Source organism: Populus nigra, chromosome 1 (genome assembly GCF_951802175.1).
Source record: "Populus nigra chromosome 1, ddPopNigr1.1, whole genome shotgun sequence".
Lineage (NCBI taxonomy): Eukaryota > Viridiplantae > Streptophyta > Magnoliopsida > Malpighiales > Salicaceae > Populus > Populus nigra.
Genome location: NC_084852.1, coordinates 16367083 through 16391891, shown reverse-complemented (window position 1 = coordinate 16391891; position 24809 = coordinate 16367083). Strand labels below are relative to the sequence as shown.

At 29.7% G+C, this 24809-nt stretch overlaps 1 protein-coding gene across 1 annotated transcript; it reads right to left on the bottom strand.

The window, feature by feature from the left end:
• Positions 1–235: 235 nt before the first annotated feature.
• On the bottom strand, positions 236–3276 carry LOC133668134 (uncharacterized protein At3g27210). Its single transcript, XM_062087874.1, has 3 exons — positions 2888–3276; positions 1259–1339; positions 236–957 (listed from the first exon to the last, which is right to left on the bottom strand). Exons 1-3 carry the CDS (start codon positions 3051–3053, stop codon positions 503–505), a joined length of 702 nt encoding a protein of 233 aa, XP_061943858.1. The 5' UTR covers positions 3054–3276; the 3' UTR covers positions 236–502.
• Between the last annotated feature and the right edge of the window lie 21533 nt (positions 3277–24809).

The following is a 24809-nucleotide window of genomic DNA, read 5'->3' as shown; positions in this document are numbered from 1 at the left end:
ATGGGACGGGAGAAAGGATCCTATCTGCTCCTAAACACACCCTTACTCCAGGACTATCTTCATGGAGGCATCCCTTGAAGCATACGAGAAAGGAGAGAATGTGAACGATCAAAATGTGCAACTGCTAGCTTATGGAAATGAGCATGCAGATGACAGATCATGATACAGTGGCAAAGCAAGGATAATTAGAGATAATATCTACCCACCACTAGATTCCCTATGGAGATACATCAGATTCTTAAGAACTTGAAGACTAACTTCACATTATTGTTGATTGAGAGTAAAATAAAAGAGTCTCAGATAATACACAATCTCTGCTGTTGCTTTATACATGTACTTGGTCGATGAAACAAAGTTGCCCTCTACAATAATATTGAAGTTGGGCAGTAATAGCTTATGGCCCCGTTTTCTTTTTTAACCACAAAACTTGTGACCTCAAGATATTTCAGATACTGGCTTTCCCCATATACAACATAATAGGCACGCTGGAAACTAAGTTTTATCATACAGCTATGGCTTGGCTTTTCTTCTTTCTTTCACTAAAACTACGGCAAAAAATCAAGCTCGGGATGCAACATGGACTAGATTTAAATGATTTCTCCTTCTCAATTAGGGTATCTCCATTAGCAGTCCTTTCACTACTACAGACAGAATTAGTTCCAGAGAGATAAGGGGTAGCATTGGCAGATTTGGGAAGGACGTCGAGTATGGTTTGCTTGACTTCCATCTTCCCATTGGCAATGTTTTGGTCGCCTGAGCCTGAAGTTTGTAGGTCATCTACATCTCGGTCTTCTTTAATCCTATCTTTGAAAAGTTCAGATAACCTCTTCTTCCCAGTTGGAGATGGTTCAAGTTCAGAACCGGCAGGCCTGCCCTCCAAAGGGTTTTTGTTGGCTTGAGGGGTCCCAGCAGAGAAATTATGGTGGACTGGGGTATTGCCACGGGAAGGAGTAAAATCTGCAATAACAAAAAATCAGAGAGTTAACACCAGCAACCATTTCTGCACATCTAACATAGATACCATCAAGAATTGGTAGCGTTTCAAAGTAAATGAAATTAAAGAGTGGAGCAGAATTGCCTACTTAACAAGAGAACATTAAAAATCCTGATTGGTGGTGTTTCATATCTATGCGATCAGTTACAGAGCCTACGAACCAACTACTTAGCAGTAAAGCTACTCGGATAGTTCAAATTGCAATATAAGGCTGTAATGTCTCTACAAGACATGCAAGAAAACCCAAAGAAAATTAAGTCTTACCTCCATTCACACTGTAGAAATCATCTTCACAGTCCGAGTCTAACCAGGCTCGAGAATCAAAAAATGTTTCTTCTTTACTACCTGCGAAGTACAATGAACATGCACCAACTTCAACTGTCAGGAAGGCACTGGAACTTGCAATTAAATTAGAATAACATAATTGTATCATTCTTAGATCTGTAATGCTTATCAATAATTTATGAAAGTAGTCCACCACAGAACCAATTATTTATCTAATATCCAATAATGTCACAATTCCAAAGAAGACGAACTTGTAGACCCATAAATAACCAACATAGGACAGACAGTTTTACCAAAGCATTACCAGGCCTCCAGCTGGGGAAGACAGAACACAGAGAGCTCAACTAATCAGCAACACAACCACTATTGAAGAGCACTTGAACCAAATCAAATTCTATGTTTATCTCAATTTACATCTTTCTTGGTGTTCCTGTACAATTCCCTACCAGCCTCAGTTTCCCTAAAATCATTTTATCTGATTTTAAGATATCAGCAGTTGGCATTTATAACAAAACTAACACCTCGAACCGATTGTGACATCCATTCACACGCCAAACCTTTCAGAAAATTCTTTACCATCTTCCACACGACACAAAGATTTCAATGTAGTGATAAAAATGGTCCCACCAAACTGCATAGTTTCAAGATGCCATGGCAATACTAAAAAATAAGTCAAATATATTAAATATGTTATTGATAAAAACTCATCTGCCTAAAAATGATTTCTCACTGGGATAACTTACCTCAATGGGCACTAATAATTAAAACATTAATATATCACCAGATTTAAGCAAGGAAATTAATCTTACTCGTACTCCGCCATTCCTCTTGTCATAACCAATAAGGAATAAAAAAATCTCCTCACGGAGAACCTCAGCTTTTATCCTCCAGACTGAACAAATATCACTAATAATATAAATTCCTAGCATAAAACACACCATTTCCATTATTGCAGGCTACCAGCTCATGCACTCCATTTTGAAAATTCAACAGAATGGAACTTCTACTTTAATTAAAAAAAAAAAAAAACTTAATTAGGCCATAACACCCTGCAGTCATATAAACTTCAATGTTTAAGCAACCCAATCTAGTAACCATAGCTTCATTCATTTCTTTGATCATCTTAGATTAGTCCCAAAGCACCTATCTTCTTTTACATGAGAAAATAAAACCCATCAAGATAAATCACCAGAAACAATACAGCAACAGAGAACACAATACACCTCCCTTTAAATAAATAAACCAAAATCTTCAACCATATAATGAAACACACATACAATCCTACGCATACTACAAACAGCAAAACCACCAAAAAAAAGGGACAATCTTGAAGGATGTCACCAAACAATTACAGCTAGGAAAAAAAAACATAAAACTTTTTTGTACTTTCTGACATCTTCAAAGTCTATGGTCATATATCTAGATTAACTCTACAAGCCCCACCACCACTCATTTCAGATCGCACTATCACCAAAAAAAAAAAAGAGCTTAAAAAAACAGTACTTTTATCATCAAGACGTTACTAAGAAAAAAAAAAAACAGCAACCCAGTTCACAACTGGTACAGATAAACCAAAGATTTGGCAAAAATCATAGAAAAGAAGCATACCAAAGTCTCCAAAATTCTTGATTAGAGGGTTTGCAGTGGACTGTTTATTATCATTGATTGGTGACTTTGGAATCACAAGCTTGTCTTTTTTAGAGCTAAATGACACTCCTAGTTTCATGGCCGACTCCGGTGCAGCAGCGTTATGAACTGAAGCACAAGAACCCATATTTTCTCCTTCTCTAAAACACCACCTTCATCCCTTTATTAATTCCTTCAGGGGGAGAGAGAGAGAGAGAAAAGGATTTTGGAGTTATTGTAAAGGAGAGGCGACTGGAAATATGGCTTCAAAAGAAAGAAAAGAAATCAGAGAGAGAGGGGGGGAGAGGCCTCCAGAGGGAAGTATAGCTGGGGAAGGATTTGTACGCATGTAATAAGTGTATAGGAGAAAAATAAATAAATAAATAAAAGTATGTGGTGTGGGTCCACGTAAATAGGTTTTAAACTCTGAAATCAATGAATCAGGAGAGGAGGTGCCGGAGTGATGAGAAGTGGTTTTTTTTTCTTCTTTATCGATGACTATTAAATATTTAATAAATAATAATGGATAGATTTGGATTTTGATTGGCTCCTTGTATTTCCATGTGCCATCCCATTTTCACTGGCGTTTTCTGTATGGTTATTTAAGGATATTTACGTAACTGGAAAATAGAGAAAAGAATAAAAAAAAAAAAAAACTTTTTTTTTTGTTTTTTGGAAATGGGGAATAGCTTTGAATGTGTGAGGACTTATGCCTCGAGGAGGAAGAGATGGAGTCCCTAAAATGATTCGATGTATTTGTGTGGATGCATGGACGGCTGAATTTCATTGAAGAAATTATTATGTGTGGGTTTTTTTTTTGTTATGTAAGATCTTCTTTGATTCCTGAAATATTTGCAAAATAATAAATTAAAGATATGGAGTATTTTCATAATTAAAAAAAATGATATGGATATATTTTCAAAGTTTTATTCTTTTATAGATATCGTAACTCTTTGATATGGATGCCTTAATTAAGATTGTAGCTCTTAATATAGAATATTCCAAAACTAAAATAAAATTGCAAATTAAAGATATGAAGTATTTTGATAAATAAATAAATTAATTAATTAATGACGTGGATATGTTTTCTTTTTCACGTTGGATCACGATTGTTTAGATTTTGTACATGAGTGAAGTTTGAGGTACAATTGGAACTTGGAAAGCCAAGAATCAAGAAGTAATTAATGTAATCCTTTCATTTATCGATGAGCTCCATCAGGAAGAAGTAAAAAAAAATAAAAATTCACATTCCTTACTTCTTCAAGAACTATCACAGGAACCTCAGTATGAATTATTAGAGCCTAGACGGTCCATTAAAGTGGCCCGCATCTTTCTCAAATCAATCAACAATATAAATTAATCATATTTTTAATGATGATCATATCATTCATTCATTCATTTTGTCAACATTCCGTGATATATATATATATATATATATATATATATATATATATATATATATATATATATATATATATATATATTTGTTTGCACTTGGTTACTCAAATTATTTTTTTAAAAAAATTTAAAAAATATATTAAGAATGTAGAGATTCTTTTTTATATAGTATTATTAAATTCAATCAAGTGGTTTAATCTTGAAACTTGTTAACTCGCCTCCTTATCTAACTCGAGTTTCGAATTAAATTGTGAGAGAGCTAATTGAAAATGAATCATTCAAGTTAATGATTCCAAAGATATCAAACCTTTAAACCGGATAATGAACTGCATTAGGATTAATAAAATTTTTTTTCTAAACTATTATTTATTTAATTATATTATAATAAAAATAGATGATCACAAAATCAAGCGTCAAAATAATATTGAGATTTTTTTAAGACTATAATAACCTTATAGAAAGCAAAATAAAATAAATTATGAAATTTAATTCTCAATCAACTCAATATCGATGGATGAATTCACCATACTTGTCAATAGACCCATGAACTTTCTAAAATTTAATAAAATTTATTTTTTTCTAAACCAGTTTCTTAACTATATGAAAAAAAAAATGATTACATAATTGAGTTCAATTTAAAAAAAATATTATGCTAAACCCGTGAACCGAGACAACCAGAATTATCTCGTCAAATTCACAAATTTAGTCATTAACTCCATAAAGTTTAATAATCTATTTTTTTAAATCATTTTTTATTTAACTAAAATTAAAAAAATAGATCATACCTCGATACTGAAATATTTTTAAAATACCAACTTGATGCTGAGATATTTTTCTGATACTGTGATAACCATATAAAATATAAATTAAAATAAATTATCAACTCTAAATCTATATAAACACATCATATAAGAACTAAATTTTTTAAAAAAGTCAATAACTAAATGAAAAAATGAGTAAAAAAAAAACTTTGGATTTCTATTGTAATAAAAAAATGTTAATAGGTGGGGAGAAAATGTTTTCTCCACATGTTTTAACTTAATACTTAATTAATTAATTAATATATTAAAAATTTTGTGGTTGTCGAGTAGTGGTTTGGTTAGTAATCAATCACTAGCAGCCATTCTTTCTGGCGTGGCCTCAGACGGTTTGACCCTGAAACTGGCATGCATTTTATAAATGGTGCAGTGATCCATGAGAGAATCATGCCATGTCTTGTACATCACATAGAGGAAAAAACAATTCCCATTGATGGTGGATTCATTGCTTTGAATTCATTCCATTACACCTTTGAATCTAATGCTTCTGTCAACTTTAGAAAAATGTCATATTAATTTGTTGATAAAAGAATTAATTAGTAATTAGGGTGTGAAAAAGAAATTAAAGAAGGAAAGAAAGGTTTACTTGGAATATTTTATTAATTTGTTGGATCGAGTTTTCAGCTCTTCTACTTTTTTTCTTTTTCTTTCGACATAAAATTTCTGTGTATTTTCCTATTTTGAATATCTCTTTTGTGCATGTTTAACATTGGGCTATCTTTTTTATTTTTTTAAAATAATTTTACCTGAAAAAACACCCAAATAGTTGTAAAGACAGAAAGTGATGATAAGGAAGAAAAGAGCATCAAGCGAACACTATGTGTGATAAAGTAATGACAAAGTCTTAATCACGTTGATCATCCGGATTTTGAAGGCGAAAAATGACAATTTGGGAAATGAACGTCGTTGTAAAGCTGAAAACGATGTGATGAAGCATTTGTGATCGTTTTTCATTTATTAATTAATTAATACAGAATATCGAACCATATCTCCATGCACTCTCAATTTTTTTATATTTTAAAAAATAATCTAATAGTAATTATCTTGTATTAATTACTCCTATTAGTTTAGTCATTAGGGATGATGATCTTCACTTATATGGTAAGGCTAATTAAGAAAGATTTGAGAATTGTCTACGAGTATTTTGAACATTAATTCAAATAAAAAAGAAAAAAATGAATTTCAGAAAATAAATTTGTGAAATCCTTTTATTGAGATAACTACAAAGTGAAATATCTCCAGGCATATTTTTTTTAACAACTTGCCCCAACCCTGTTAATTTAACCAAACAATAGTTGCATGTTTAACAGTAATCACCTGATCAGCCATTGCTAAACACCACCTAACAATCATTACTAACATTGAATTATTATTATTTCTTTTTGGCTTGTGAATTAACAGTTTTTCTCGTCTGTGGGATGGTTGTCTTATTACCTTTTCTTGAAATAGGGAACCTTTAACACACCCACACACACAGATGTGTGTGCACGCGCGCGCGTGGCATATGAAATTACTATAAAAAAAAATATCAAGAGAGTAGACTTGGGTATGTAACATATGAAGATATATACAGGATATGGAACCTTTAAATAGTTGTTAGACTATCTACCTCCCAAAGCAAGAATGTTGGAGAACAGTCAAGATTCGAAGAAGTGAGGTTATATCCATGTGAATGAGCTTGCAAGATCATTACATTTTATCTGTAGAAAAAGATGGCGAACATGGTTCTCTTATATGATGACTTCAATTCGTTGATCCTGCAAAACAAATTTCTTGTGGAATAAGGTGCAATCGGATAATTAAATGAGTTTTTAAATTTGTTTGATCAAGTGATAAGGATATAAAAAATTCAGAGAATAATATATAGTAAAGAGATGCTAAGTGTAGTGTTTCATATCAATCTTCTCTTTTTCTCTCACTCTCAAAACCCCATAATATATAGTCTTGAAAAATATACAAAAAATATCTTGTGTAGCTTACCATGAAAGGTGATAGATTTTTTTCATGGTAATTTCCATCGGGTATCTATATTTGAAGTCGTACTTTATACATGTGTAAACTAAAAAAGAAAAATAAAAGAGAGAGAAAGGTTACTCGGTTGGGCCATGACCCAACCAAGCTTGAGCTGAAGCTCGGTTAATTTATCCAGTCGAGCTTCATTATACTTTTTTTTAATATTATCATTTCTCCTTCAATTCTTGTAAATATACATATTTGAAAGACTTTAACCAATTAAAGATGGGAGAAAATACTTATATTATAAAAGTTTACCCTTGTCATGCTTGTACAAAAGTGTTGCATATGTCTTAAAATGTTTGCCATTTTTGATACATTCATTAGATGTTTTTGTCAATATTTAATGAAGAAAGATCCATGATCTTTTATAGACAAGTGATTATGGGATCTAAAGATGGCTTGGTCATTGGGACCCGGAGATTAATGGAGACTTTTCTATGAAAACTTCATAAAAGCCCTTCATGCTTGCAGATATAAATATGCACTATGCATGTGTATATTGAAAATTCAAAAGATTATGGGAATATAATTTTTTATATTTATTTTATTCGAGGTACTACATCACAAGGATTGTTTCCTGTTTGTTCATGTTGTATCTCCTCCTTCGTAAATTCTTCTTAAATGTACCATTTGAAGATTAATATTTCTATCGTTTTTGTGAGTGCATGACATTTTTATATATCGTGTCCATGATGATCATGGAAAAAAAAAACTTATTAACATTCCTCATGTTTAAACCATTTTTCATTGGATATGGATATTGTAGGAAGTCTTTTCCCAACATATTGATATGTATTTTTATAAGAGGTGTGGTCATGAGATTGGAGAATGCCAAATGATTATTACTTCTTTTGGATGTTTTAATTGGAGATTAATGGCTTGGTGAAGGTCCCGGGTTATGAGTTTCAGGCCTATGTTAATCTTGCAAAAGAAGTCCCTCGAGAAATAAGGTATACTCCGATGTTTAAATTAGTATTTGAGTTTGTTTCATCAAGTGATAAGCTTGCAGAAAGTCAAGAGGATGAAATATGTGTTTTTTTTTTATTTGCGTAGAAAAAAGATGATAAGTATACTGTTATTCAAATTAACTCCTCTTCTCCCTCTTAAAACTTGAGAATATATAACCTTTGAAAATATCTATGAAATATTTGAAGAATAACTTGTGTAATTTTTTTTTTTGTTTTATGGTAATCTCCATTGGATACTTATATCTGAAATCATAACCTATACACATGTAAAATAAAGGAGAGAAATAGAAGAAAAAGAAGGGTTGCTCAACTAGGTCATGACTTGATGATAAAACAAACATGACATATCTTCTTATGCGTTTTGTTTTAAAAATTTAAATAATATTTTAAAGATAAATTTATTTAATATTTATATTTCTTCAATTAAATATATTTTTATTTAATTTACATCGATTTATTTTATCATAGAATATTAACCAAATACAGAGGAAACCCTCGGTGTTGCAAAAGAAGGTACATTTACTGATGGATTATTATCCTTGTAAATTATTAAATTGAAGATAAAGCAGATATTCTATTAAAGCCTTGAGAACTTTCTCCAAGTTAAGGGTTTGGTATATGTTCTTTGTTCGAGCTTTATGTTTACTATTGGTTCTTTAAATTGTTTGTCATTAATGTATGCCAATCTTGCCCTCTTTATTTCTTTTATTTAATTCTATAACGAGCGTATCAGGTTAATTAGCAATTTTATTATTATTATTATTTTCTCACTAAAATTACCGTTTTCTTGCCAAAAAAAATGCATAGATGAAGATGTCAGCATTTAAATTGATGGGTGAGGTCTTTAAGGAAACGCCTTGAGATTTAATATTTTGGAATTTTCAATTACAATTGATGGTAGTTTGATCCTTTTATATATATATATATATATATGCACGCGTAGGATAATAATTATTTTATTAAAATTTATTTTTGATAATAGTACATTAAAATAATTTTAAAATATATTAAAAAATTATTTTAAAAAATAAAATTTGACTAACAGTCACTTAGCTAGCCAAAGTTGAGCCGTTGACCTTTTGGAGGCACAGTTGAAAGTTGACATCCCAATATCTATACGAAACTCAATTCATTTTTTCTTTACATGCATGGTTACAATTTATAAGAATATTTTTATTTTTTATTTTTTAAAAAAAAGAAGGAAGAAAGACAGATGAGAAAATATGAATATATAACGGGGAAATTTTTTTTTAAAATGACGTTTGGAAGAATACTTCGAAAATGTAAGAGTAAATACATCAATTAACTAAAAAAAGAATTATAATTATATTTTTTAACAATAGAAAATTGTCGTATTCCGTTAAAGAAGTTTTTCTAGTGATTTCTGGCAAAAAATCACACACAAAAATACCATCAATCGATTTGTAAGAAAATGTCGCAAATGCCCTTCCCTCGAAGAAAAAAGAAAAATAAAAGGAAAAAGGAAGAAAATTAAATTAAATCATGTGAAATATATCTAATAAGACGTCGACGCATATGTCACCCTCATTTTTTGTCTTTTAGTGGAGGAAAAATCTGTCTCTCTTTTCGCATTTGTTTTGGTGGGTAGGACACGGTATATGGTACGTGTTCAAACTTGAGCAGCTGGGCATCAATAATAATTCTAACAAATAAAAAAAAAACCCCAATCCAATTCTCCTAAAGCTCCTAGCTAGTTTTATAATTAGAAAACCTTCGTATTTAATTTGAAGAACTGAAAATAAAAAAAAAAAAAAATGTTATGATCAACCAGGTTTAGGTTTAAAAGTTTTTTCCGAACGTTATGTTGCCTGTGGGGGTAGTCTCAAGAATCTATTTTTATTTAATTATTTTGCAATTAAAGTAGTTATGTGTATGAAAGACAACTACTTAAATTAAAAAAAAAACAAAATATCAGGTAATTTTTTTTCATATTTATGTATTTTTTTTTTACAAAAAAGTTTTTTTAGTAACATGTTTTTTGAATAAAATATAAACTAAAGGGCGTTAAAATAAATATACAAAAAAGTTTTAATGATTAATGAGGAATATATATATATATATATATATATATATATATAAACATGTTTTTTTTATGAAAACTATTACTTTTTAAATACAAACTTATCATAAAGTTAATTTCAATAAAAAAATAAAAATCATGATTCAATAATTCATTTATGATAAAAGGAAAAAAAAATAATCATGAATCATAATCATCCTCGTGGAAATCCTCTTTGCATGATAAATTTATTAATACTAAGATTAGTTTTTTTCGAGTTTAAAAAATATCTGATCGATCCTTTTTTATTTGCTTTTATTTTCAACTATTTTTTCTTTTATTTTTTAACACTTAAACAGTAAAACTTGAAAAAAAAATTTGGAATGAATCATAAAATCTTAAAATTAAACAGATCAAATATGTTTATATTAAGACTTTTAGAGAACAATCTAAAGTTTACCTCATCTTTTGAAAAGTGTGCTCTACCTTTTCTTATAATTTTTTTCCTTGTTTTTTATTTAATTTTCTTAAACTTTGTTTAGGGAAAAAAACAAGAAACAATATAAAAGAATTTGGGGAAAATCGGCAACCTTAATGACAAAATGGCTTGAAATTATTTTAAAAAAATAATTAATGGAGATATATATCAGGCTTTAAAGTGGGAGATAACCCAATAAACTTTGTTTTTATGATAAAAGCTATGGAATACACAGCCTCTGAATGATATTTATTTAAATGGCTATGGAAAACATTAGAAGTTGATCTTTAAAATGTCTCTCGTGACTTCATAGTCAAATCTCATCCTGCAGAATTGGTGTGGATCTTAGAAAGGTATCCTCCTCTGCTTTTTAAAAGTATTAGCAATTTGATGTTTGTACCTACTTGACTTTATGAGCCAAATCCATAAACTAACTTGTCGACTAGATTTTTCACATCATTTATCTGCTATATATTTTAACACATAATGACGCAAATAATAATTGAGAAATGGTGTGCTAGTATTTCTCCACTTTAATCTCATTTATAAATAAAAAGTGAATTAGATTATTGTGTCCTTATATTTTAGTTCATTCTCCAATTTATCATTTTAATATGGGTGTGTGTGTGTCTTCATGTAAACTCATAAAAAAATCCAAATCTAACCTTGATTTTTTTTAAAAAAAATAACCATAATAAAATATGAATTTTAACATCATGTGAATTTTTTTTGTTCTGATTAAAAAGGATTGTCAGATTAAGATCTCAGGTTAACCGAGGTGAAGACAAAGAGTTTGAATTTTGGTTAAAGAAAATCGCCAGATTGAAATTTCAGGTTAACCGAGCTATGAAACCAAAGTTCTAATTTAAGGGAATCGCAAAGATACAGGAGTTCAGGTCAACTGAATTGAGAATAAAAATCACCAAGATAACATAATTCATTCTCGTAAGGATATCATTCTCCATAGCTTAAATACTCATAAAAGAAGAAGGTTATAAAGGCAAATTAAGATTTGAAAGTACCTTGCACGGACTTGCTCTAGTAAACTAGGAGGATGAATCGACAAGAGAGGCTATCTTGGAAAATACAACCCTCGGCAATCAAAAAGAGATTGTGAAGGAATGAGGGGGCTTATATTTTGAAAGGCATTCATTACATATAGTTTAACCTTAACTTTGAAATAGTGTTGGTGCATGATTTGTGAATTAAGAGATAAGATGGTGAAATCTACATTGGTGAACAGAAGTCGAGAAATGACAAAGAAATCCCATTTATATGGTGTGGATAACTAAAGCCATGAGATAAGGCACTCGTTTTAAGAGTTTACTATTAAACAATATTTTGTTTTTTAATTTTGTTTTAGGAAAGTTTTGAAGGATATTGATGAAGATCCTAGTTTGAATTTTAAAATGAGTAAATCGCCCGTGAAAATAGACCAATTTCAGGAAACATGTAAGCTTGCTGAAGTTCTTTTTGAAATTTAAAAAGGACAGGTCACCCGTGAAAACAAATTAGTTTTTAAATTTCAAAATGAAAAAGTCATCCACAAAAATAGACTAATTTCAAGGAAGTATGAATGCTTGCTAAAGTTTCTTTTTGGAATTTGAAAATGAATAATCGCTCATAAAAATAGGCCAACTTTTGAATTTTAAAATGGGCAGGTCGTCCATGAAAATAGATCAATTTTCAAGGAAATATGGACATCAGCCGAAGTTCTTTTTGAAATTTAAAAATGACAGATTGCCCGTGAAAATAGACCACTTTAAGAGAAGTATAGAAGCTTGTTGAAGTTATTTTTGAATTTTAAAAAAGAACAGGTTGTTCATGAAAATAGACTAGTTTTTTAATTTTAAATGCAAAGTCCTTAGATAGGTGGATTACCTAACAAATCAAACATACACTTTTTTCTTTACAAGCTCACTATGTAAAACCTTGATGAGATTTTGCTTTGTAAGCATTGTAAAGATGTAACATATTTTGTTATCTATTTTTGATCCCACAAAAAAATCAAGAAAAGAGAAAGAAACACCGTGTTTTATGACTAGAGTGACCAGTTTCACAGGTATCATAGATTGAGTTTTTTTGGGGTTTTTTTTTAAAAACAAAACAAAACTATTTCACTATCATCTTTTAACACCTGATTTATTAGGAATTGATCTTTGTATTTTTTTTTATTTTCCTTTTATTGGGTTATTCCGATCATATTTTAGGTTGTATTGTTTACATTTTCATCATCCATTGGTTTTTTTCGGATCAAATTTGATCCTCATTCTTTTTATAGCTATCTTTCTTCCCTTTACAAGTTATTTAAACCAATATTTTTTTTTACGTTCTCACCTTCAAAATTAAATTGGTTATAAATTAAGCTTCTTGATTGAACCCGGTTCAAGAATTTCATGATTTCCATAGTCACGAGTTATTTAAACCAATATTTTTTTTACGTTCTCACCTTCAAAATTAAATTGGTTATAAATTAAACTTCTTGATTGAACCCGATTCAAGAATTTCATGATTTCCATAGTCGCAAGGTTTATGGGTTAACCTGAGTTGACTCATATATTTTTTAAATTAAATTTATTTTTTTTCTTCAACATTAAGTTATTTGATAATTAAGCTTTCAAGATTTTATTGAATTTTCTTTTGAACGTGTCTATTCTAGTATCACGATTGGGTCAAATATTTTGTATCTTAACCTAAGTTGGCTCGGATTGAGATTTTTTGACTTTTTTTTTAATTAATTATATATATATATAATTAATTAATTTTTATCTTTCAACATTTTATTTGCTAAAGATGAGCTTCACCTTTCTTTTTATTTTTTTTTATGCAATTATCATGTTCTTATTTGATTTATTAGAAATTGGTATTCATACCTTTTTTCCCATATTTTTTATGTGATTATCCCAATTTTATATCCATGATCACGAAGTTTGTGATTTAACCCGATTTAACTGGGGTTTTTTATTGTCTTTTTTTTTCCCTTTAGCATTAAGTTGTTCTATAATACGGGTTGGCTCAAATTGAATTATTTTATTTTTTGTTATTTTTTATAGTTTATTTATTTTGTTGTATTTTTAATCATATTATTTAAATTACTAATAAAAAAAGACTTGGGTCTTGGGTTTCTTTTCCTTGGCAATTTTTGTTATGTTGATAAAAAAATTTATTACAAATCTAATTAATTTAATTCTCCTAAATAAAATCCCACTTATGTCAATATTTTCCCCCAATTAATGTAAACATTTTGGAGATAAAAATAACAGCTAATAAATTAGTATTGGGTACATTATTATTTTTCGTAAGAGTAACATTTAGGTAAAATTAAAAATTAGAAAATTAGAATTTTTGAATTAATTTTAACAGACCGAATATTTTATTATCATTGTCATCCATTTTGAGGAAAAAAAAAAATTATCACTCATAATACAAAAAGATGCGATCGATTAGGCAATGATATTCTACTTACATATATATATTTTTATTGAATTAATTACTAAATAATCTTGGGAAATTGCTATTCTTTTCAATTTTAGGTTTTATAAGGCTAATGATATTCTCAAATTAACTATTGTTAATTACTAATGATATTCTTTTAACTATTGTTAATTATGGATTCATCTTTTATTTTTAATCCCATCAAATATTCGGTCCGAGTCAACTGCATTGGAAAATGGGCCTTCATATGGCTTATTAAAGCTTGATGACTTGAACTCCTCACTTCCCATTGGGCCCAAACTCTTAGAATCAATATCCAGCCCATTCTCAATATGATCACTAATATTCAGCACGGGTTCCTTTTCTTCAGTTAGCGTATCAAATTTATTACGCTTTGGAATGATATTATTACCCTTTAATTTCGCTCCTTTAATTCCATTTCCATCCACCTTCCTGTTCCGTTTTACAACATGCCATTCTCCATGCATTTCTAATTGTACAGTTTATGGGGCTTGATTTTCAGGATTAACATTAATACTTGGGATGTTCGGGATTGTGCCGTTACCGGCCGAAGGAGTGCCGTCGCCGGAGAAGATCCACCGTTAACATGACCGTAGCACCCAGATGAACTGCAAATATATAGTGTGAAGGCCCTCGTACTCAACTTTGTGCCAATGATCTTGAATCCAAACTTTCCCCACCACCGGTTTATCAAGGTCTACTTCAATAAAGATCCTTGTAAATTCCCCCCTCTACTTCAAGGACCCCATTAACAATCTTGAGTCTATCCATCTCATGATCGAATTTCACCATGAAGAAACCGTGCCCAACATCCATTAGATCAAATCCAACGGATAGCCTCCATGATTGTTTTAGCCTAAGATCATTCTTCTGTGTGAATCCAATACTTTTTCCAAGTAAATTCACTGTCAATGCATCACTCCAAGGGTAACACAGATCATTAAACACCCTATCATCCAACAACACCCTCTGTCAATACGTACCAATTTCTCTTGCAGGAAATCCACCCTCTCCCGTGATGGTGGAGGTGGCTTAGAACCCAAGACTATGTCTCTAAACTAAACCTTGCTACCATGTCCATCTGGTGGTTTGCCAGGTATGGGGACATGGGGGCTATGGCTTCCAGAGAATTCCGCTTCCATTGCAGTGATTTCACAAACCCGGAAAAGTAAAACCAGGAAAAGTGAAAGCACTCAGTCGTGAAGAAGAGAAAAATGCCTGTTCTTTTTACTACCAAAATAGTTATCCTTGTTCATGCTAAGTTTGTGATATATATCAAATCCCATGTCAACTCCATACAACATTATTAAACTAATCGATCAATTCTGTAACACCGTTGCATGATTACATTTGATAAAGAGAAAAGGTATACCGAAGTTAGAGACGTATTGCAACTAGATAAGCATAAATAAATGGTGACAGTATTAGAAATACACGGGCCATGAGAGCTCCAGTTGTCCTAGAAAATCCAAATGGAAAAGGTGGAAGATGTGAAACCACTAGAACTAACCGGAAAAATCAAGAAAAAGCATCAATGATCATAACAAGTGGATGGATTAATGATTCTCATCAAAGAATGAATATGTTGTCTCTATATATGCTTTATTAGGTAGGCCACCGCCAGACACCTAATTCTTCTCATGTCTCCATCCGGTGGTTTCAGCCATGAGAACTTTAAAAGTGAAAATACATCTTTGTGATGTGTCGCCTGCGGGCTACAGTTAAAGATATTTAGTTTTAGTTGATACTAGTGGGGCGGCACGTCGGCTAATTTTTTTGGCATAAAACAATATTAAACAACACTAATATCCAAGAGTGCTATTCTATTTGCCAAGCAGATTCAAGAGAGAGAGATGAGTTTGTCTTCAATACTTGACTTAAAAATAATATTTATAATATTAATAGTATTATTTATAATACAAATAATAATATTTATAATATTTATAATATTATTAAACATATTTGATCAAGTTCTTTTAATTTTTAATTTTACTCTTTAAATCAAATCTATGGATATTTTTTAATATTAATAATATTTTTTTCAAATTTATTAATTATTATATTAGCAATATTCATTATAATAAAAATAATAATATTTTTAATACAAATAATAATATTAAACTTGCATGACCCAAGTTTAAGTTAATCTGACTGCAACACCAAACTCGAGAGCCTTAAGCCTGGTTGCAACACCAGATTCAAGAGCCTTTGATGTGGGTTTGGCTGCAAGGCCGTGTCATGAAAGAGTGATAATTAAATAAAAAAAAATTAATATTAAAGAGTGAAATTAAAAAAAAAATTAATTGAAAAGGAAAAAACAAAGAAAAAAACCAAAGCAAAGCACTATTCCAATGAATAATGCTTTGCGAGGAGGGGTACAATAAAATTCCCTCATGATATCACAATAATCCAATGAAAAGTAATCATAAAATTTTAATTTTCAATCAAATCGATATTAAAAAAACCTATAGGAAGAAAAAAAACTAATTAAGAAAAAGAAGAAAAAATCTAAATCAACTGGGTTAACTCGTCAACATGGGATCTGTGTCATAAGAGTGTGATAATCAAATAGAAAAAAAAATTAATATTAACAAACTAAATCAAACAAAAAAAAATTAATTAAAAAGAAAAAAAACATATAACTAAAAGCATCAGTTTTTTCATTGTTAATTGCAGAATGCAATCCACAGTAAAAGACTGATCTCCTTTAATTATAGTCAACTAGTTAGGTGGCTCGTGCTACGCAGCAAGCCAATATTTTTTTTCATAAAAAATATTAAAAAAATCTAAGACAACTTGGGACTTGGGTCCCCTCCCTTCCACCCCCAAGCAACTTGAGTGTGGCATACCCTTCCAGACCCAAGAAATTTGGGTCTCGAAGGTCATGTCAGACTCAAGTTAATAATAATAATAATAATAATTGTTTTCACCTTTCAAATCAAATCTATATTTTTTAGTTAGTAATAAAATTTATTTCAAATTTAATAATATTAATGAATTTAATAATATTAATGATATTAATAATAATATTAAACTTATCTAATCTAAGTTTTTATATTTTTTAATCGCTTCAAATAAAACTTATTGTTTTTCTTCGATACTAATAATATATTTTTTCAAAAATTATAAATAATAATAATAATAATAATAATAATAATAATAATTTTACCCTTCAAATCAAATCTATAGTTGTTTTTTAAAATTAATGATATATTTTTTAAATTTCTTAATTATGATATTAATAATATTAACTATATTAAAATTTATAACACAAATAATAATATTTTTAATATCAAAAATATTAATTATAATAAAAATAAAAATATTCCTAAGACAAATAATAATTTTTTTAATATTAATAAAAAAATAAAAAAAATATTTCTAATACAAATAATAATATTAATAATATTAATTATAAGAAAAATAAGAAAATTTATAATAAAAATAATAATATTTTTTATATTAAAAATATTAAAATTAAAAATATTTTTAATACAAATAATTATATTTTTAATATTAATAATCATCATAATAATAATATTTTTAATACAAATAATAATATTTTTAATATTATTAATAGTAATTATCATAAAAATAATAATATTTATAATACAAATAATGATATTTATAATATTATTAATAATATTAAACTTACCCAATTTTAAGTGGGTCTAGCTGCAACACAAGATCCAAAAGCTTTGAACCCCTCTTAAATGTTAGATCCAAGAGTCTTGTGTATAGGTGTAACTCGAACCCATCAGAGTTGGGTGAGGAGGCCTGATCCAACTGTCTTGGGCCAAGTAGGGCTAGAAAACCCAAAGGACTTGGGTCTGTTCCCCTACCAATCCCAAGCAACTTGGGTCTGACATGCCCTTCCAGACTCAAGAAACTTGGGTCTGAAAAGGCATGTTAGACCTAAGTTAATAATAATAATAATAATAATAATTGATTTTACCATTCAAATCAAATCTATATTTTTTTGGATTGTAATAAAATTTATTTCAAATTTAATAATATTAATGAATTTAATAATATTTATGATATTAATAATAATATTAAACTTATCTGGCCTTAGTTTTTATAGTTTTTAATCATTTCAAATAAAATTTATTGTTTTTCTTCAAATTTAATAATAATAATAATAATAATAATAATAATAATAATAATAATAATTTTACCTTTCAAATAAAATCAATGGTTTTTTTTCCCAAAATTAATGATATATTTTTTAAATTCCTTAATCATGATGTTAATAATATTAATTAAAATTAAAATAATAAGATTTATAATAAAAATAATAAGATTTATAATATTAACAATATTAATTATAATAAAAATAACCTTATTTATAAGACAAATAATAATATTTGTAATATTAATAATACTAATAATAATAAAATTTAAAATATTTAAAATATAGATAATAATATCATTGGGTATGGCTACATAACCAGACCTAAAAATATTGGGTCTCGCTGCCCAGTTAGACCCAATATCGGTGGGTCTTGCTGGGCAGCCAGACCCAACTCTTTTTTGAAGTGTTGTAGGTCTGGCTGAACTATTGAGTACTGTTGGGCAGCAAGACCTAATGTTATTGGCTTTTTTTGGAAGTGTTTTGATCCAAGCTTGGCAGCCAAACCCAACAACATGAGGCCCAACTGCCTAGCCAGATCCAACAGCTTTTGGCAGAGAAAGCAATGCCCCTAGCCACAATTCTTGACTATAAACACAACAGAGAAACGCCCCCCAGGGCTCTATAGTACTGTCCACAGTGAAAACAGTTTATAACTGCTCTATAGTACTGTCCATAGTGAAAACAATTTATAACTATAATGTCATCTATAGTGTAATGTGTTTGTGTCCATTCTCACGCGTTTTGAAAGAACCCAGCAGAAAGTAAACCCAAATAATGCAATCCATAGTGAAAGCACTCATGGTCTACAATATCATTCACAGTCCACAGTAATTCACTCTACAGTAAAATATTGATCTCTTTTAGTTATAGTTATCTATAGTGAAATCACCTACAATCCATAATAATTCATTCTACAGTAAAACACTAATTCCTTTTAGTATGTGTGTGTGTGTGTGTGTGTTACCTAATGATGTGAGTTAATAGCAAGGTTGTCAATTTCGTTTCGGTAGGTGTTTTGTTTTTTCAATTGGAACGGAATGTTTCGATTTCGAAGCGTTTCAGCATGTCGATTCGGGGTTCTACTGTTCATATATATATATCAACAAACCTAATTTTAAAATTAAATAGAACACAATGTCAAGCAAACATAATTTTAAAATTTAAAATATTCCTCAATAGTCAAAATTAAATAGAACTTTAACTTAAAGTCTTAAAGTAATTCAACTTAAATAAAATACCAAAATATTATGAAAGTAAAATGTTTTAACAAAAAAAAACATAAATCAAACATCATCTCCATCATGAACATAAAAATAAGGATCTTGATCTTGTGGTGGAATATAAGGAAAGTCATCAACTAGACATTTCAATAGTTGATCATTTCCACCAAGCTCATTCTTGTCATCAAAACATGTCTCTTCATCCTCTAAAGTTAAAGTAGACAAAGGTGCTTCTATAGTCTCATAACTTATATCATCTCCATCAAGAAGGCTAGGTTCTTCACAAATCCATTCATTCAATAGATCAATGTTAATGAGGCTAATGAGATCTAAAGCATCCCTTATTTTGCTCAAATTCCTACAAAGTATAAATATGAAAAAAATAACATGAATATAAATCACATATATATTAGTGATAAATTTAATTTTAAAAAATTAATATCTTTGTTAATGAAAATAGTAAAAATCATTTTCAATATTATTATTAATATGATAATATCAATATTTTACCTCTGTTGAATCCTCAAATTATAATGAACAAATACTAGATCACCCAATCTCTTATGCTTTAGCCTATTGCGCCTTTTAAAATAAATGAATTCAAATATACTCCAATTTCTTTCACACCCAGTTGCACTACAACATTGACTAAGAATTTGAATTGCAAACTTTTGAAGTTCTTGAGTATCATTGCCAAATTGCTCCCACCATGCAACTAGATAAGACAAAAGTTTAATAAATCAGATATTATAAATACGAAACAATATTATATTTAAAAAACAAAATGTTATTACCTAGATTTAACTTTTCTCTTTGACGAATAACTAGGGGCATGCCAAAATCACTAGTTGCTTTCTTACACTCCTCAAGTTGGCCACTATTTACATCTTGAGTGTCACAATCAGGGACCAATCTAGTAATTGTGCTAAGCAAACCTCGAGTAACCTCCTTTTGTTTTGAAAAAAGAAGGCCTAAAATAGATTCCAGGATTAAGAAAGCAACCTGCTGCATGTAATGGACTATGAAGTTGCTTATCCCATTTAGCATCAATTACCCGAATATATGGTCCATATTGAGATACTCTATTTTTCAACCTTGTCTTGATGACTTCTTTTGCTTTATCTATTGCCTCATATAAATAATTCATTGATGGTTTTTCTTCACTATCTGCTAACCGAAGAACTCGTATTAAAGGCTCACTAACTTTGACTATATGTTCACATCGAGGCCAAAAGTCTTTATCTTGTAAAATTATGGCAGTTATTTTCTTTCTAATTTTACTTTTATCATGACTTGATTCTACCCATTTCATGCAAGTAAACATTTGTCGAAGCTCTTTCTTAAACTTAAGTAAACATTGGATGCTTAAAAAATGGGTAGCAAACCTTGTAATTCCAAGATGACATAGATCATTTCCATTAGTAAAGTCTTTCCTCATCAAAGCTAAAACCCATGCATGATTATATATAAATTTGGTTATGTTTCTTGCCTTTTTAATGGTTTCATCAATCATTGGAAAATATCTTGGAACAGAAATATTTTCTAACATCAAAACAATGTAATGGGCAGCACAAGAAGACCAAAAGAAAGTGCCATACCTTTGTTGTAAAGCCTTCCCAGCAGCCTTGAATGCAACCTTATTATCACTAACAAATTGGACAATATTTTCTTGCTCTACTTATTTGACAACTTCATCAAACATTTCAAGCAATGTCTCTTTATCTTTTCGAGGACCTGAAGTGTCAACTGACTTCAAGAATATAGTACCTCTTGGAGAATAAGCAAGAAATTCACAATTGGTACATTCCTTCTATCTGACCACCCATCTGCCATAATGGAGCATCCATAAAGTTTCCAATCAGCCTTGATTTCAAAGAGGTATTCATGGACATCATGAACTACATCTTTCAAAAGTGATCCCCTTAAATCATGATATGATGGTCCTTTAAAACTAGGTCCTATTGATGCTATGACGTCTATCATTGGTTGATGATAGTATGATTTAGCACTATTAAATGATACATTAACATCAAACCGCCATCTTGCCATGGCTTTCCTTGCATTATGTTCTTTTTCTTTAGAAGCCATTGCACTTTTAATGCTAGGTTGTGAACTTGGGGTAGTTCATGGAACGAATGAAGTCATCTTTTTTCTATTTGCACTTGTGCCTTGCATTGTCAATCTCTTATTTGCTTTTGAACCGATATCACTTAAAGTAAGATTTGTACTACCACCCTCTTCGACTTCATCATTGGAAAGTGATTGAGAATTTCCAATATCAATTCTAAATCTCTTTCTTTTCTCTTTCTCCATTGTTAAGTCCTCTATCAACTGCTTCATTTGCCATTTCACATCTGAAGGAACCTTTTTACAAACTTCAACTTGGCCCTTAATACCAGCAAGGTGATACTTTAGATGAGTAATACCATCACCATTGATCCTTTTGCTACAATGAACACATATACTCGAGTTCTTTGCACCAACAACCACTTGCCCATAAGCCCATGCTAGATCATCTGATCTTGCTGGAGTTGAAGCCATAGAAGAAGCACCACTTGATGAGTTTTCAACCATGTAATTTGATCTGAAAAAAAAATAAAACACAATTGATCTGAAAAAAAATAAAACACAATTAATTTCAGTTATTACATCAATGCAATTTTTAAAGTAAAATGGATGGTAATAATACCAATAACTTAAAATGAAAAGAATGATATTTCTCAAGATACCATGTTGATTTATAAATATTATTCATTGGCTTCACAATTCACACTTTAAATTTATTATTTGATACATTCAGTTTCATATAATAATTATGTATCCTTCCTTATAATTAATTATGGTTTGGTACAGTTGGTTTCACAATTAGAATTTATGGTTGGATATTATAATTCTCAAAAAACTATATAATCCGGTTATGGTCAAGTTACTTATATTTTACACATATACATATAATAATTACATAGAAATTAATACAACATAGCAGCAAACATATATATATATATATATACATTCAGTTTCATATAATAATTATGTATCCTTCCTTATAATTAATCCGGTCATGGTCAAGTTACTTATATTATTAACTACTAGACTTAGCAACCTAACAATTAATCCGGTTATTTTGTTCTTTGTTTCTTGAATTCTAATCTTGACGTATGCAATATAATTTATTCATTTAAATGTAATATTCTTATCTAGGCTTAACTCTGTTTAACTGTAATCTTGATGTATGCAGATTGCAGCATAAATAAAAGTATAAAACAGATTATTAACTCTGTTTTATCAATTTCATTTACTTAAAGAGCCTTGACTTGAATTGTATAGACTTGTGCATAGATCAATCAAACATTAAAGTAGCATTCAATTTCAGATAAAGCTTCAAAGTTCAAAGTTCAAACTAGCTAGCCAAGCCCAGTGAAGCAATAAAATGATAAATACAATACAAAGTTACAAACCCAATAGTAATATTATACAAACAAAAAGAATAGTAAATTAGATACAAAGAAAGACCAAATTAAATACAAAATTTATGAGAAAGGTATTTGGTATTAGCATTCCAGTAGTGTAATAGAACTGAGTTTATGCGTTTTTCATTTTCAATTTGAACTTAAAGAGAGAAAAAAGAATGCACCTTAGAGAGAAGAGACAATTATTCGAGAAGGGAGCGGATGGCCATAAAACGAGATTAGATGTTTTGGAGTCCGGTATGAGTCTTCTATGTGATATAATCTTTACGGGAAGGTTGAGAATTCTCCAAAATTCATTGATAATTACTTTGCCAAGTTCTAGGGGGGCTCCTTCTCTTTTTTGTCGATCGAGCCGCTTCGGTCGAGAAGTCAAGTTGCAGCAGTGTAGTATGGAAGAGTAAGACAACAACAGAGAAGAGGGAACATTGGAGGGGGAGTTTGTGAAAGACAAGATGTCGATTGTAATTGTTTTGGTTGGAAACTTGAGACTACGAGGAAGAGAAATTAGGGATTTGGTTTTCAGTTTAGACTTCAGAGAAAAAGATCATTTATACGTGGGTGTATTGTGCAGTTAATGAAATTGAACCGGGTTTAATTTTGAGTCTTTGACTTTGACTCAGTGGCTTTAACCCGAAATGGAACACATGGAATTCGGTCGGAATATTTTGACCGAAATTTGACCGAAAAATCCAGATCAAACCGAGATTTTAACTGAGGTAAAAATTATTCCGTTTTGTTTCGCTTTTTGAATTGGTACGAGATGTTCCGAGCATTCCGACCGAAACGGAACAGAATTGACAACTTTGGTTAATAGAAGGGACTAACTTGTTAAGGATTAGAGGGATTGAGGATAGAAAGACAACTAGAAAGATTATAAAAGGTAATTACTATTTATAAGCCAATAGGCTAATTTTTAATTATTCTATTTTAAAATTTTAACATTTAAAAATTTACAAAGTAAATAATAAAATACTAGCTTTGTCCATTAGACCAATGTTAATAAATTAGGACTTACTTAATAGGTTAACTTAGTAACTCATGAAATTGAGAACTAATTCATATTGAGTTATATATTAAATTAGATAGGAATTGATTCACTTAAACTCGGTTGACATAACAAGCTGTCCTTTAAAAAATACCTCTTACCCAATTTTCGGATCCAATCATAGACGAGATAGGGGGGAAATTATAATTCTATTTTTAATTAATTTTCCCTATTTGCTACTTCGCACAAGTTTTTCTATAGGTTTTTACATGCACTTTTTTCTCCTCCCATTTTCTTTTCTTAATTTCATATATCCCTTCTTAATAAAAGAAAGAAAATCATACCGAATACCATAACTAAATCTCTTTTTTCTTTCTTGAGGGGTTTTTTAGTTTATCTCTATATAATAAGATGAATTCTCAATCTATTCTTACTTTTTTTCTTTACCATGTCAATTTAATTCCTAAATAAAGATTTTTTTTAATATATCCTATTTATTTTTTCTATCCAAACTAACAAAAAAAATCACATGACTTACACATAATATATCTTCATGTAGAAAAGATCACCTTACTCATATATCTTTATATTTTAAATTTTTTGTTATGTATAATTATATCAATTATATCCTTAATTTTCAGTTAATAAATCCGAAGAATAATAGTTTATATAAAACCTAAACTTTGAAATCATGTGAAATCTTAAATGTTAAAACAATATCATTTTAAAAAATAAAAAATCAAACCAACTAGGTCAACTATTATCTAATTTAGAACAAGTCTAGATTTATCTGCTAAGCCAAGTTTAATTTTTAGGTGTCCCCGTGAGTTTTCACCAGACTTGATGTGAACTAAATATGGACATCACCAAAATTTCCATGAGATGCAGAAATGCAGAGTCATCATCGAAAACCTTTAATATCCAATTAATTGGCGGATAG

Coding starts and splice junctions, on each gene's coding strand:
- LOC133668134 (XM_062087874.1), bottom strand. CDS start 3,053: ATGGGTTCTTGTGCTTCAGTTCATAACGCTGCTGCACCGGAGTCGGCC. Junction 1,340..2,887: donor CAAGAATTTTGGAGACTTTG/GTATGCTTCTTT, acceptor TGTACTTCGCAG/GTAGTAAAGAAGAAACATTT. Junction 958..1,258: donor TTTCTACAGTGTGAATGGAG/GTAAGACTTAAT, acceptor TTGTTATTGCAG/ATTTTACTCCTTCCCGTGGC.